Raw genomic sequence first — 14,604 nt, 5'->3', positions numbered from 1 at the left:
GCCATGATACATGGGTGCCACATAAATATATTAAAATGCTAACTTTGCAAAACTGGTCAACCTCAACTTTATGGTGATTGTATAACTAACCTTACATACAAAATGCTGGTGGAACACAGCAGTCCAGGCAGGACTCCTGACGAAAGGTCTCGGCCCGAAACGTCAACAGTGCTTCTCCCTATAGATGCTGCCTGGTCTGCTGTGTTCCACCAGCATTTTGTGTGTGTTGTTTGAACTTCCAGCATCTGTAGATTTCCTCGTGTTTGCTGTATAACTAACCTTAACAGGCCCATTAAATATTTCAATTTACAATATAGTTTATACAGTAAACCATGTGGGATGTTTTATAATATCAAAGCAAAAATGCACTTGTTTTAATATGCTTTATTTAACTTTATTATGCAGAGTAGAACATAGCTAGAGGATTATTTCTGCTCAAAGACAAACAAAGTATTTAATAATTAAGAACTTCTTTAATAATAATAAAGGAGATATGGCTTGAGATAATCTGCAAATTGAATTAAAAATAAGAAAGGATAAGTCAAGTTTTGAGTGAGTCCTTTGAGTTTTACTGAGGGTATAGAGGAGAACTTAAATTAGGTAAGAGAAAAAAAAGGACGTGGATTAGATTAGACTCACTTTATTGTCATTGTGCCGAGTACAAATACAAAGCCAAATGAAATGCAATTAGCATCTAACCAGAAATGCAAAGAATAGTGTTATTTACAAAATAACTGTGAATAAAAAGTAAGTGCTACAGCACACAAATATAAAAGTACTGAGACAGTACAATATGGGTGCAATACTGCTTAGTGCTGTGATGTGAGGTTCAGCAGGGTCACAGCCTCAGAGAAGAAGCTCTTCCTGTGCCTGCTGGTGTGGGAGCGGAGGCTCCTGTAGTGTCTACCGGATGGGAGGAGAGCAGAAAGTCCATGGTTAGGGTGAGATGCATCCTTGATAATGCTTTTCGCTCTGCCCAGGCAGCGTTTATGGTAGATGTTCTCAATGGTGGGCAATTGGGGGCCGTTAATCCGCTGGGCAGTCTTCACCACACGCTGGAGTGCATTGCAGTCTGATACGGGACAATTGCCATACCACACTGAGATGCAGTTGGTGAGCATGCTCTCAATGGTACAGCGGAATTAGCCTTATTAAGCAGGATTAAGGAGAATCCCAAAACTGTTTAATAAGTACATTAGAAGCAAGAAGGTAGCTGGACCCTCTCAGGCACCAAAAGCAAAATCAGCCAGGGGATACAAGTCTGGTATTAAATGAACACTCAAAGAACTGACAGATGCTGGCAGACGTGAAGGTGGATTAATCTCTCAGGCCTGAGAAGCAAGGAGGGACATTGTTGGGATTCCAATGGAGATTTCTGCAATTTTGTTAGCCAGATGAGAGATACAAGGCTGGAAAATAGTTAATGTTATTCACATATACAAAAAGAGCAATAGAGATAAGCCAAAAACCTATGCAATTCAGCCTTACATCAATAGTGGGGAAATTATTGGGGGAAAAAAATCTACAGGACACTTTGAAATTTAGAAACTGATTAGGTGTCAACATAGTTAGTGCGGGGGAGACCCTACCAAGCTTTTTTTTTGAGGAGGTAACTAAGAAGGCAGCAGATTTTAAGACGTGGCTTACACATGGCCTTATCAGTATTTTTGACAATGCCCCACATGGTAAACCAGTCCAGAAGGTTAAGGCATGTGGGATCTACGTTGTATTTGCAAACTCGGTCCAAAATTGGCTTAATAGCAGGAGGCAGAGGTACTGATCAACGGGTGTTTTATGACTGAAGGTCTGTAACCAGTGGATTACTGCAAGTATTGGTACTTGGACCACTGTGGCTGAGCAAGCTTGCTGATGGAATAAACAGGGGTGAAGGAAAGTAAAGAAGATAATGAAAGATAACAGAAGGACAAAGATCAAATGGAAAATTAGGCAGAGCAGTGGCAGATGAAGTTTCATCCTGACAAATGTTAAGTAATGCACTTTGGAGAGTCATATACTAATCAGGCATATTCAGTAAATGAAGGAACCTCAGGAGTGCTGATATAGAGAGGGATGCTGGGTGTAAATTTATAGTTCCCTGAAAATGACGACACAGCTGGTTAAGGTAGTGAAGGAAACTTACGGAGTGCTGAGGCTTTGAGTACAATAGTTGGGATGTCATGTTGCAGCTGTACAAAAAGTTGGTCAGGTCACACTTGGAATATTATGACAGTTCTGGTCAGCACACTACAGGAAGGTTGTGGAGAATTAGAAAGAATTTGAAAGAGATTCAGCAGGATGCTGCCTAGAGTGTAAGGCTTTACTTATAAGGAGAGATTTGATAGATCAAATTTATTTAAATTGGAACACATGAGGCTGTGGGATGACCTTACAGAGGGTTATAAGATCATGAGGGGTATAAATAGGGTAGATATTTTTGCCCCGATGGGGAAGTCTAGAACTAGAGAACATAAGCTTAAGGTGAAATGGAAGAATTTAACGGCGAGCTGAGAGAGGCACATTTTTCCACGCTGAGTGATGGTTATATGTAATAAACTACCATGTGTAGTAGTAGAAGCACATACAATATTTAAAAAGCATTTGGACAGGCACATTGGATAGGAAAGGAGTAGAGGTATACTCTGAAATGGAAGCAAATAGAGTTAACATAGGTAAGCAGTACTGGGCTATTTTGTGCTGTACAACTCTATGACTATGTGTAGCATATGTATACTGAATTTAAAAATTACATTGCTACCTTTCTATTAAAGTTGGCATCGAAACATATTTGGACTGAGCCAAAATTTACTAGTATAGCAATTGCCTCATTTTCCTCCCTCAACTGTACATAGCCTGAAATTCTTGCAAACGAATCTCACTTTAAGGTTATGTAGTCATGCTAAGATGAGCAACACAGGATCTAACCCAGAAGGGATTATCTTACTAACTTCAAATCCAGCACCCACCTTCCTGTACAGATCAGAACTATTTATCAGATGAGAAAAAGAGCAAATATTTTAAATACAATAAATTAATTGCTTTAAGAAAATTATAGCGCAGCTCTTGCCCAGTGTCATGCACTCTAAGCTGTTGAAAGATGTAAGGGTTGAGGTAAATGTGTAGTATATAGCCCAATGTCACAAATAACAAAGATATTGGATACACAATCAGTATTTGTGAATACATTTTCTATATCAGTGTCAGTGCTTAAGACATGTTTTAGGTTTTACTGTACCCAAGGTGAAGTGTTAACCTTTTAATTGATTGCACTTTTACCCTGCTGCTAAATTGGTCATAAGGCTAAGCAATTTATCATTAACATAACTTTCTCTGTTCAAAGCCGCGAATCCTATCAACCATCACTGTCACTGCAGATCCAAGGAGCACAGCAGCAAGGCCAGCTGCAGTCACAAGTTATTTTCTTCCTACGGCTGTGACTTCATCTAGACTTTACTCCTTCACACAACCTTCAGTCATCCTATTAGAGATATTACTCCTGCTTCACCAGAAACTGCTGATCCTTCAGTCAACATGCCTCTTCCCAAAATGTTTTCTTTCAACAGTTAAAGCTTTATCACATCCTGCTGAGTGCCTGTGATTCTGTACAGTTGAGCTTCTGACTTCCATACCATTTCAAATCTGGTTCAATCCTCACTACCCTCGAATCGCACTCTGACAACTTCATTTACGGAATGAACTTCCTGGGAGTGCAAGTAGTTGTTACTTCTTACAAATCAAGCAAGCAGCATTCAGATGAGGTGGAAGGAGCAAATTTGATCTGCTCTTTCCCAATCGCTCAAAATTTAAATGTTTAAGTGTGAAACTACAACATATGACTTAGCATCTTAGTTACTGGATTTCCACAGAAGGTGAAGAGTAAAGCTTGGATGATACAAATCTATCATATGCAAGTCATAATTCTAACATGGGTTTCAATTGTTCTAAGTGGAATATTAATTTGTGTCTAAAGTTAAACAAAAATTAGAAATAGCCTTCACAGTATTCTGTGATTCATACAGTGCGGATGCAAGGCAGTGTTTGCTAGCCAAGAGGTCTTGAACCAAGGATCACTGTGCCAGTAAAGGAGGAAATCCATTTAGGACTGAAATAAAAAGAAATAATTGTGAATCTTTGGAGTTCCCTAATTCATATGTTGATGCTCATTCAAAACAAGAGGTCTATAGATTCTGGGTGCTTGGGAAACAAGGACAATGCAGTAGTGCAGGAAGGTGTCACAGAGGTAGAAGACCAACTACGGTCTTGTTGAATGGGAGAGGTGCAAACTGGTCTATCCATAGTCCCGATTCTTATGGAACACCAGCTAAGGGGTTGTAAATGCTGCTGGTAAGATATTTCAAGAGAGCTTGTTTATAGACATCCCAGAAAGATTTTTCTTACAAAACACAGAAGGTTTTGTAAGATAACATAGCAATTGGAAGAAAAAGTTAACATTCGTTCGAGAAAACCTCTTGAGGAATAAAAAAAGCTCATTTTTCCAGAATAATGGTTTATTATATCAATTGGTAATACTGATCTACAGAGTAGAAAATGGTTTTGGGATTGCTATAGTAATACGAAGAGAATGGTTGCCAGTTGCAAGACATGTAGAACAATGGTCAAAAATTATCATGAGGCCAAGAGACCAGCAAAGCACAGTATTCACCCCTTCCAAGTCAGTATTTAGTAGAAGCTCCTTTGGCAGCAATTACGGTCTTGAGTTTATGTGGATAGGTCTCTATCAGCTTTGCACATCTGGACACTGCAATTTCTCCCCATTCTTCTTTACAAAACAGCTCAAGCTCTGTCAGATTTCATGAGGATCATGAGTGAACAGCTTCTTTTAAGTCCAATCACAAATTCTTAATTGGATTGAGGTCTGGATTCTGACTTGGCCACTCCAGGACATTAACTTTGTTGTTTTTAAGCCATTCCTGTGTAGTTTTGGCTTTATGCTTGGGGTAATTCTCTTGCTGGAAAATAAATCTTCCAAGTTGCAGTTATTTTGCAGACTGCATCAGGCTTTCCTCCAGGAATTCACTATATTTTGCTGCATTCACTTTACTCTCTACCTTCACAAGCCTTCCAGGGCCTGCTGCAGTGAAGCATCCCCACAGCATAATGTAGCCACCACCATGCTTCACGGTAAGGATGGTGTGTTTTTGATTATGTGTAGTATTTGGCTTGCGCAAAACATAGTGTTTAGTCTGATGGCAAAAAGGCTCAATTTTGGTTTCATCAGACCGTGGAACCTTATTCCAGCTGACTTCAGAATCTCCACGCGCCTTCTAGCAAACTCAAGCTGAGATTTCATGCAAGTTTTTTTCCCCCCCAACAGTGGCTTTGCCACTCTCCCCTTCTTGCATGGTCAGTCAGTCAGTTTTTGAGGACGGCGTGCTCTAGGCAGATTTACAACAATGTCATATTCTTTCCATTTCTTGCTGATTGACTTAACTGTACGCCAAGGGATTTTCAGTGACTCGGAAATTTTCTTGTATCTATCTCCTGCATTGTGCTTTTCAATAACCTTCTTGTGGAGTTGCTTGGAGTGTTCTTTTCTCTTCATGGTGTAGGTTTGCCAGTACACTGACTCACCAGCAGTTAGATCTTCCAGTTACAGGTGTAGTTTTACTACAGGTAATTGGAAGTACCTTGACTGTTCACGGCGATCTTCATTTACTTAATGACGTGACTTCTAAAACCAACTGAGTGCATTAGGGATAATTTGGTGTGTCTTATTAAAGCAAGTGAATACTTAGGCAATGAAGTTTTTTAAATATTTGTAGTTAATTTAGATCACTTTGTAGAAATCTGTTTTCATTTTGACATGGAAGAGTTTTTTTCTGTTGATCAGTGTTAAAAGCCAAATTAAATCCACTGTGATTCTGTTACAAAACCGAAAACTTCTGGGGTTGGAAGAAATACTTTTTATATGCACTGTATCTGTTATGGCAATTTGGTATCATTCATTCAAATGGTCTCTTCATCCCTGAGGGTTCTGCTCAGATGATGTTGATGACGGTGCTTGTCTAAGTCTCGGAAACATAGGGGAAACACTTGTTTAGTAAGCTATTGCACCTATAATGGGTCTGAGGTCTAGATCGTCAACACCCTATGCTGCAGAAGCTAAAAGTTGGTACTGAAGATGAAGGAATTTCCATTGAATGCTTTATCTCATCAACATCTACCTTTGTTCAGAGATACCTCCTGAGACATAGGAAGAGACCCAAATTTTCCAAGACATCATGAACCTTTATTGTTGGAGTCCAATGGATAGCAAAACAAGTTTTCTTTTTGTTTTTAAGATACAGTGTAGGATAGGCTGTTCTAGCCCTTAGAGCCACGCAGCCCAGCAAACTCCAATTTAATCTTAGTCTAATCACATGGAAATTTACAATGACCAATTAACCTACCAATCGGTAGGTCTTTGGACTGAGAGGGGAAACCGGAGCACCTGGAAGAAACCCATGCTGTCGCAGGAAGGACATACAAACTCCTTACAGATAGCGGTGGGAACTGAACCCAGGTCAGCTGTATTGTAAAGTGTTGTGCTAATCACGACATTATCATGTCGCTCTAGTAAGTTGGTATTAACATGGAAGGCAGATAATAAACTTTCAAACATGACCATAAGTAGCAATCATTTGACAATGTAAAGGGTTGCTCATTTAGAAGTATACATTTGTCCCATGTACAATTAACTTCACTGCATGTCCACCAATCGTTGGAGAGACAGGGAGGAAGGCAGGCAGCAAAACTGTGAGAAGACAAGAGGGGAAGAAAGCAGCAAGGCCAAGACTGAGGGAGTCAGATAGGTGTGAGGGGAGAGGATAGCAAGCAGTGAGACGAGGAGCAAGAAGGAAAAGAGAAGCATGCAGCAAGACCAACAGCAGCAAGGGTCATAGGAGAAAGAAATCAGGCAGCGAGACGAGGAACAAGATCAGGGAGCTGGCGGGAACAGGCAGGATATGAAATACCACTGTGGGATCAGCAGAGGAAAGGATCAGTAGCTTCAAATTTCAATTGTTAAATTGTTATACTAATTTCATTAGGAGTTTGAGGAGATTTGGCACGTCACCAAAGACTCGCCAATTTCTACAGATGTACCATGGAGAGCATTCTGAGTGGTTGTATCACTACTTGTTACGGGGGCTTCAATGTACAGGATTGAAAGGGGCTGCGAAATGTTATTGACTCAGCCAACTCTATCATGGACACAAGCCTCTCCACCATAGAAGGTACCTTCAAAATTCATCATTAAGGACCCTCATCATCTCGCTCATGTCTTCTTCTCATTACGACCATCAAGGAGAAAGCACAGAAGCTTGAGGACACACAATCAACACTTCTTCCCCTCCACCATCAGATTTCTGAATGGTACATGAACCCATGAATACTACCTCATTATTTTGCTCTATTTATGTACTATTCAGTTTAGTCATTATTGTTGCATAGTAATTTTTTAATGTCTTGCACTGTATTACTGCCACAAATCAAAAAATTCCTTGACATTTGTCAGTGATAATGAACGCAATTTTGATTCTAAGGGAGGAAAGGTGGCAGGCAGTAAATAGCAGACGTACCTCGAATTCGAAACCACTTGTCTGAAGAGTGAATGCATTTTGTAATGGTGTGAAAAATCAGCTGGGTACTCTGGAAGTCTATGGGATCCAGCTGGAGCTGAAAAGGAAAATAAACATGAGAATCTTGAAAGCTCAACTGATCGAACTAAGTCTTGCAGTAAGATAGCAAACTACAAGATATGCATATTGATTGAGTCGACCAAAGCAAATTACATTGTTTTAAGTTAAAGGAGTTCATATCACATGTCTGATCAAATGGACTCCACACCACAAAGCTCCCTTACCTGCGGTGTTGCAAGTAACTTTATGCGCTGTTAAGTGCGAAGTGTAAAAATATCACTGATGTTGTGGGCCTCCTTTTGAGGCTACCTGGCAAACTAGATGGTGGAGGGTGGGTGCGGCAGGGAGGTGGGACCCCAAAGTAGCACATGAGCAAGATAAAGTATACAGATAAAAGCTCTTAAATCCAGTAGGCAGATCAGGTCAGCCAGTGTGGAAGGGAGGCCTGAGAAACTAAAGCTGCATTTGCTTTGCAGGTCAGTCAGATGAACTCAGGGCCTGGATCAGCACGTTGATTGTGATATTACAACTATTGTAGAAAAATTGTCCAAAAGACAGACAGGACATCACAGTCGTATGTAGAGAAGATATTCCCGGAGAAACATCCAGAGAGGCCAGATGGGTAGAATTTAGAAATAAGAAAGAGGTAAACACTTTGGCAATCCCCCAGTCGAGGGAATTAAAAGGGCAAATATGTCAGGAAGTCACATATAGAGAGAGGAATAATAAGGTTGTAATAGCAGGTCATTTTAAGTCCCCTAATATTGACTGGTACTACCTCTATGCTCCAGGATTAGTTGGGGCAGAATTTGTTAAATGTGTTCAGGAAGCTTTCTGAAGCAATATACGGATGGACATAATAGTGACGGGACAACACGCTTGGGAAATAGGGCTGGGCAAGTGGAGATGTGTCAATAGGAGGAAACTTTAGGACAATTGACCATAATTTTATGCATTTCAAGAAAGGTTTGGAAAGAAATAGGACTGGTCCGCATTAAAATACTAAATTAGTGGAAGGCCAATTTTGATGGCATCAGTCAGGAACTGGTAAAAGATCTACTTTCAAATCACTTACTATCTTTCCTTTCAGTTAGTCCTGACGAAGGGTCTCGGCCCGAAACGTCGACAGTGCTTCTCCTTATAGATGCTGCCTGGCCTGCTGTGTTCCAGCAGCATTTTGTGTGTGTTGTTTGAATTTCCAGCATCTGCAGATTTCCTCGTGTTTGCAATGATAATGTGTTTTTATTTAAGGAGGGCAGCAGAGCTCTAAGAATCTAGTGTGCCTTGCCGCATAAGCAATGGAAAAATAATTGGAAGGGATTCTAAAGACGGGAATTATTTGCATTTGGAAAGAATTGCTTAAATTCTTTGTTTGGATTGCTTAGATGGCTTTGTTCACGGGGAATCATGTCCCACAAATCTGAGTTTTTATTTAAAGAGAACTGATGAAGGCATGCTGGGTGACATTATTGACATGGATTTTAGCAAGATGTTGACAAGATTCCTCATGATAGGTTGGTGGTCTTGAAGGTTAGATGATTAGATCATGTGGGATCCAGAGTAAGCTAATTAATTGAATGGAAATATCAAGACGGTAGTACGAGGCAAAGGGTGGTATCCCCTGCCCCCCAACTATTCACTCTGACTTCCCATCTTTTATTCCCAATCCTGATGAAAGGTCTCGGCCTGAAACGTCAACTGCTTACTTTTCCCTAGATGCTGCCTGGTCTGCTGAATTCCTCCAGCATTTTGTGTGTGTTGATTTGGATTTCCAGCATCTGTAGATTTTCTTGTGTTGGCGGCAACTGTTTTTCAGATTAGAGACCTGTGACCAGTGGTGTCACAGGGACTGATTCTGGATCAGTTGTTGTTTGTCGTATACGCTCGGTGGCCACTTTATTAGGTATACTTGTACACGTTTATTAATGCAAATATCCAATCAGCCAATCCTGTGGCAGCAACTCAATGCATAAAAGCATACAGACCAGTCAAGACGTTCAGTTGCTCAGACCAAGCATCAAAATGAGGAAGAAACATGATCTAAGTGACTTTGCCCATGAAATGACTGTTGGTGCAAACAGGGTGGTTTGAGTATCTCAGAAACCGTTGATCTTCTAGGATTTTCACACACAGCAGTTTCCAGAGTTTACAAGGATGGTGCAAAAACAAAAAACATCCAGTGAGCAGCAGATCTGAGACCAAAATTACCTTGTTAATGAGAGAGCTCAGAGGAGAATGGCCAGACTGGTTCAAGCTGACAGGCAACAGTAATTCAAATAACCAACTGTTACACAACAGTGTGCAGAAGAGCATCTCTAAATGCACAGCACATATAATCTTAAAATGCATGGGCTATAGCAGCAGAAGACCACAAATATAGTCAGTGACCACTGTATTAGGTACAGGAGGCACCTAATAAAGTTCCCACAAAGCTGTGCCAAACATGTCCTTACCTTAGATATTTCCTAGGGTTACCCATAGCCCTCTATTTTTCTAAGCACCATCTACCTATCCAGGAGTCTCTTAAAAGACCCTACCGTATTCACCTCCACCACCATCATTGGCAACTCATTCCACACTCACCAGTCTCTGTATAAAAAACTTTCCCCTGACATCTCCTCTGTACCTACTTCCAAACACCTTAAAACTGTGCCCTCTTGTGTTAACCATTCCAGCTCTGGGAAAAAGCCTCTGATTATCCACACAATCAATGCCTCTCATCATCTTGTACACCTCTATCAGGACACCTCTCATCTTCTGTCGCTCCAAGGAGAAAAGGCCAAGTTCACTCAACCTATTCTCATAAGGCATGCTTTCCAATCCTGGCAACATCCTTGTAAATCTCCTCTGCACCCTTTCTATGGCTTCCACATTCTTCCTGTAATGAGGCGACCAGAACTGAGCACAGTACTCCAAGCGGGGTCTGACCAGGGTCCTATATAGCTGTAACATTACCTCTCAGCTCTTCAACTCAATCCCACGATTGATAAAGGCCAATATACCGTATGCCTTCTTAACCACAGAGTTAACCTGAGCAGCTGCTTTGAGCGTCCTATGAACTCAGATCCCAAGATCCCTCTGATCCTCCACACTGTCAAGTCTTACTATTAATACTACTATATTCTGCCATCATATTTGACCTACCAAAATAAACCACCTCACACTTATCTGGGTTGAACATCTGCCACCTCTCAGCCCAGTTTTACATCCTATCAATGTCCCACTGTAACCTCTGACAGCCCTCCACACTATCCACAACACCCCCAAATTTTGTGTCATCAGCAAATTTACTAACCCATCCCTCTACTTCCTCATCCAGGTCATTTATAAAAATCACGAAGAGTAGGAGTCCCAAAACAGATCCCTGAGGCACACCACTGGTCACCAACCTCCTATATGACCTGTTTACAACCACTCTTTGCCTTCTGTGGACAAGACAGTTCTGGATCCACAAAGCAATATCCCCTTGGATCCCATGCCTCCTTAATTTCTCGATAAGCCTTGCATGGGGTACCTTATCAAATGCCTTGCTGAAATCCATGTACACTACATCTTCTGCTCTAACCTCATCAATGTGTTTAGTCACATCCTCAAAAAATTAAATTAGGCACATAAGGTACAACCTGCCTTTGATAAAGCCATGCTGACTATTCCTAATCATATTATGCCTCTCCAAATGTTCATAAATCCTGCCTCTCAGGATCTTCTCCATCAACTTACCAACCACTGAGGTAAGACTCACTGGTCTATAATTTCCTGGGCTATCTCTGCTCCCTTTCTTGAATAACGGACCAACATCCACAACCCTCCAATCCTCTAGAACCTCTCCCATCCCCACTGATGATGCAAAGACTATCACCAGAGGTTCAGCAATCTCCTCCCTCGCATCCCACAGTAGCCTGGGGTACATCTTGTCCAGTCCCAGTGACTTTCCAACTGGATGCTTTTCAAAAGCTCCAGCATATCCTCTTTAATATCTACATACTCAAGCTTTTCAGTCCACTGTAAGTCATTCCTACAATTGCCCAGATCCTTTTCCGCAGTGATACTGATTCACGTATTAATGATTCAGATGAGAATATAGGTTGCATGATTAACACGTTTACAGATGACACCGAAATTGATAGCACAGTGGACAGTTTAAAAGGTTGTCTGAGGTCAGAACAGGCTACAGATCAAACGGGAACATGGGCATAGCTATAACAGATGGAATTTAACTCAGACAAATGCAATGTGATGAAGAGATTTACAGAAAATCTGAGGGGTTAGTACTTTCACAAAGTAGTTATTGTCTAAAATGAGGTGCCAGAGGAGGTAGTGGAGACAGAAATAATAAATTCAAAAGACATCTGTACAGGTACTTGGGATTAAGGGAATGGGTTTAATGCAGGCAAGTGGGAGTACAGTGTCTATAAAAATAATTCACTCCCACCCCCCCCCCCCCTCCGGAAGTTTTCATGTTTTATAACATTGAATCACAGTGGATTTAATATGGCTTTTTTTGACACTGATCAAAATGAAAACAGATCACTACAAAGTGATCTAAATAAATTAAAAATATAAAACACAAAATATTGATTGCATTAAGTATTCACTCCTTTCAAATCAGTATTTAGTAGATGCAATTTTGGCAGCAATTACAACCTTGAGTCTGTGTAGTTAGATTGCTACATTAACTTTGTACATCTGGACATAGCATTTTCCCCCATTTTTCTTTACAAAACTGCTCAAGCTCTGTCAGATTGCATGGGGATCTTGAGTGAACAACCCTTTTCAAGTCCAGCCACAATTTCTCAATTGGGTTAAGGTCTGGACTCTGACTTGCCCAGTCCAGGACATTAACATGGTTGATTTTAAGCAATTCCTGTGTCACTTTGGCATTATGCTTGGGGTCATTGACTTCCTGGAAAACAAATCTTCTCCCAAGTCTCAGTTCTCTTGCGGACTGTTTTTCCTCTAGGATTTCCCTATATTTTGCTGCATTCATTTTACCCTCTACATTCACAAGCCTGACAGGGCCGGTTGCAATGAAGCCTCCCCACAGCACAATGCAGCCTCCACCATGCTTCACAGCAGTGACGGCATTTTTTTTGATGATATGCCACATAGCATTTAGTCTGATGGTGAAAAAGCTCAATTTTGATTTCATCCAACCTTCTTCCAGCTGACTTCAGAGTCTCTCACATGCTTCTGGCAAACTCTAGTTGAGATTTCATGTGAGCCTCTTTTCAACAGTAGCTTTCTTTTTGACGCTCTCCCATAAAGCTGCCACTAGTGAAGTACTCGGGCTACACTTGTTGTATTCTCACTCTCTCCCATCTCAGCCATTAAAGCTCCTTTAGACTTGTCAGAGTTGGTGGCCTTCCACACTAGTCCTCTTCTTGAATGATCACTCAGTTTTTGAGTTTGGCCTGCTCTAGGCAGATTTACAGCTGTGCCATATTCTTTCCATTTCTTGTTGATTGACTTAACTGTACTCCAAGGGATATTCAGTGACTTGGAAATTTTCTTGTATCCATCTCCTGACTTGTGCTTCTCAATGACCATTTCGCGGAGTTGCTTGGAGTGTTCTTGAGTCTTCCTGGTGTAGTTTTTGCCAGTATACTGACTCACCAGCAGTTGGACCTCTCAGATACAGGTGTATTTTTACTACAATCTATTGAAGCACCTTGACTGCATACGGTGATCTTTTTAACTAACTATGTGACTTCTAAAATCAATTGGGTGCATTTCTGTCATATTAAAGGGGAAGTGGCATACATATGCAATCAATTATTTCAACAACAACACACACAAAATGCTGGTAGAACACAGCAGGCTAGGCAGCATCTATAGGGAGAAGCAATGTCGACATTTCGGGCCGAGACCCTTCAATTATTTGGTGTTTTATACTGAAAATTAATTTAGATCACTTTGTAGCAATCCCTTTTCACTCTGACAGGAAAGAGTCCTTCTCTGTTGATCAGTGTCAAACAAGACAAATTAAATGCAGTGTTTCAATGTTGTAAAACAATAAAACATGAAAACTTCAAAGGGGGAGGTTGATTTTTTTAATAGGCACTGTATTATGGATAGGCATGATAGTAGATGTGGTGAGCTGAAAGACCTGTACTTCTTATAAAGTTCTTTTAACAACATAAAATTTACTGTTTTCTTCTCTATTACTCCAGATTGCCCCTTTGGGCACTGCCTTCAAACTAGATCAGAATTCTCTGGTCAGAAATAGAAGGACAGACTGAAGAAATAACAATGTTCTGGCATTTTAAAGAAGTTGCAGCAAATTTTCCACAATAAAACTCCATAAATCTCTTGAAAACTTCATGGCACCACATTAGCAGAATTTCTGGCAAGTTGGATATTTCTATTATTTACACAATACACTTTAAATTCCAGGCAGATGGGACTCGTTAACCACAGATGTGTAGCGATGTGCTACACACATCGCTGAAATAACGACACGCAGTCGGTAAGTCATTTCGAGACTAGTTTATTCAAACTTCGCGGCGCTGGCATTTAATCCCTTAGTGCCCGCCCTCTCCAGGCGGAAATGACATCAGACGTGCATTACCAAAGTCTCTCCCTGCGTGCTGGCTATTTGTGAGCCGGTTCGCCTGCGCAGAAAGTACATAACCCGCCCCCCAGAACCGGTGATACACCCCCCAATGTCCACAGTCTGGATCAGCCTCTGTTTGGGAGGTCTGCCTCTGCGCCGCCGTGCCTGAATCTCGACCGGCTGCGCCAAGTCCACATGGGCCGGCTTGAGTCGTCCACCGTGAAAACCTCCTCTTTCCCCCCAATGTCCAGAACGTATGTGGACCCGTTGTTGTTGATCACCCTGAACGGCCCCTCGTATGGCCGCTGTAGCGGCGCCCTGTGTCCGCCCCTTCGTACAAACACAAACTTACAGTTCTACAGGTCTTTGGGTACATGGGTCAGGGTCCGTCCGTACTGTGAAGTTGGTACGGGG

The 14,604-nt window shown here is 41.3% G+C and overlaps 1 protein-coding gene across 2 annotated transcripts in view; it reads right to left on the bottom strand.

Moving 5' to 3' along the window:
* The window catches only part of LOC140731954 (AT-rich interactive domain-containing protein 2-like), a 322,272-nt gene that overhangs the window by 70,555 nt on the left and 237,113 nt on the right, over nucleotides 1-14,604 (bottom strand). For both annotated transcript variants that reach the window (XM_073053964.1, XM_073053965.1), the window contains exon 9: nucleotides 7,578-7,674. In XM_073053964.1, the coding sequence (XP_072910065.1) occupies nucleotides 7,578-7,674 (97 nt within the window). The remainder of the gene's footprint in view (nucleotides 1-7,577; nucleotides 7,675-14,604) is intronic.

Source organism: Hemitrygon akajei, chromosome 8, assembly GCF_048418815.1.
Source record: "Hemitrygon akajei chromosome 8, sHemAka1.3, whole genome shotgun sequence".
NCBI lineage: Eukaryota > Metazoa > Chordata > Chondrichthyes > Myliobatiformes > Dasyatidae > Hemitrygon > Hemitrygon akajei.
This window is presented reverse-complemented; position numbering and strand designations above follow the sequence as displayed.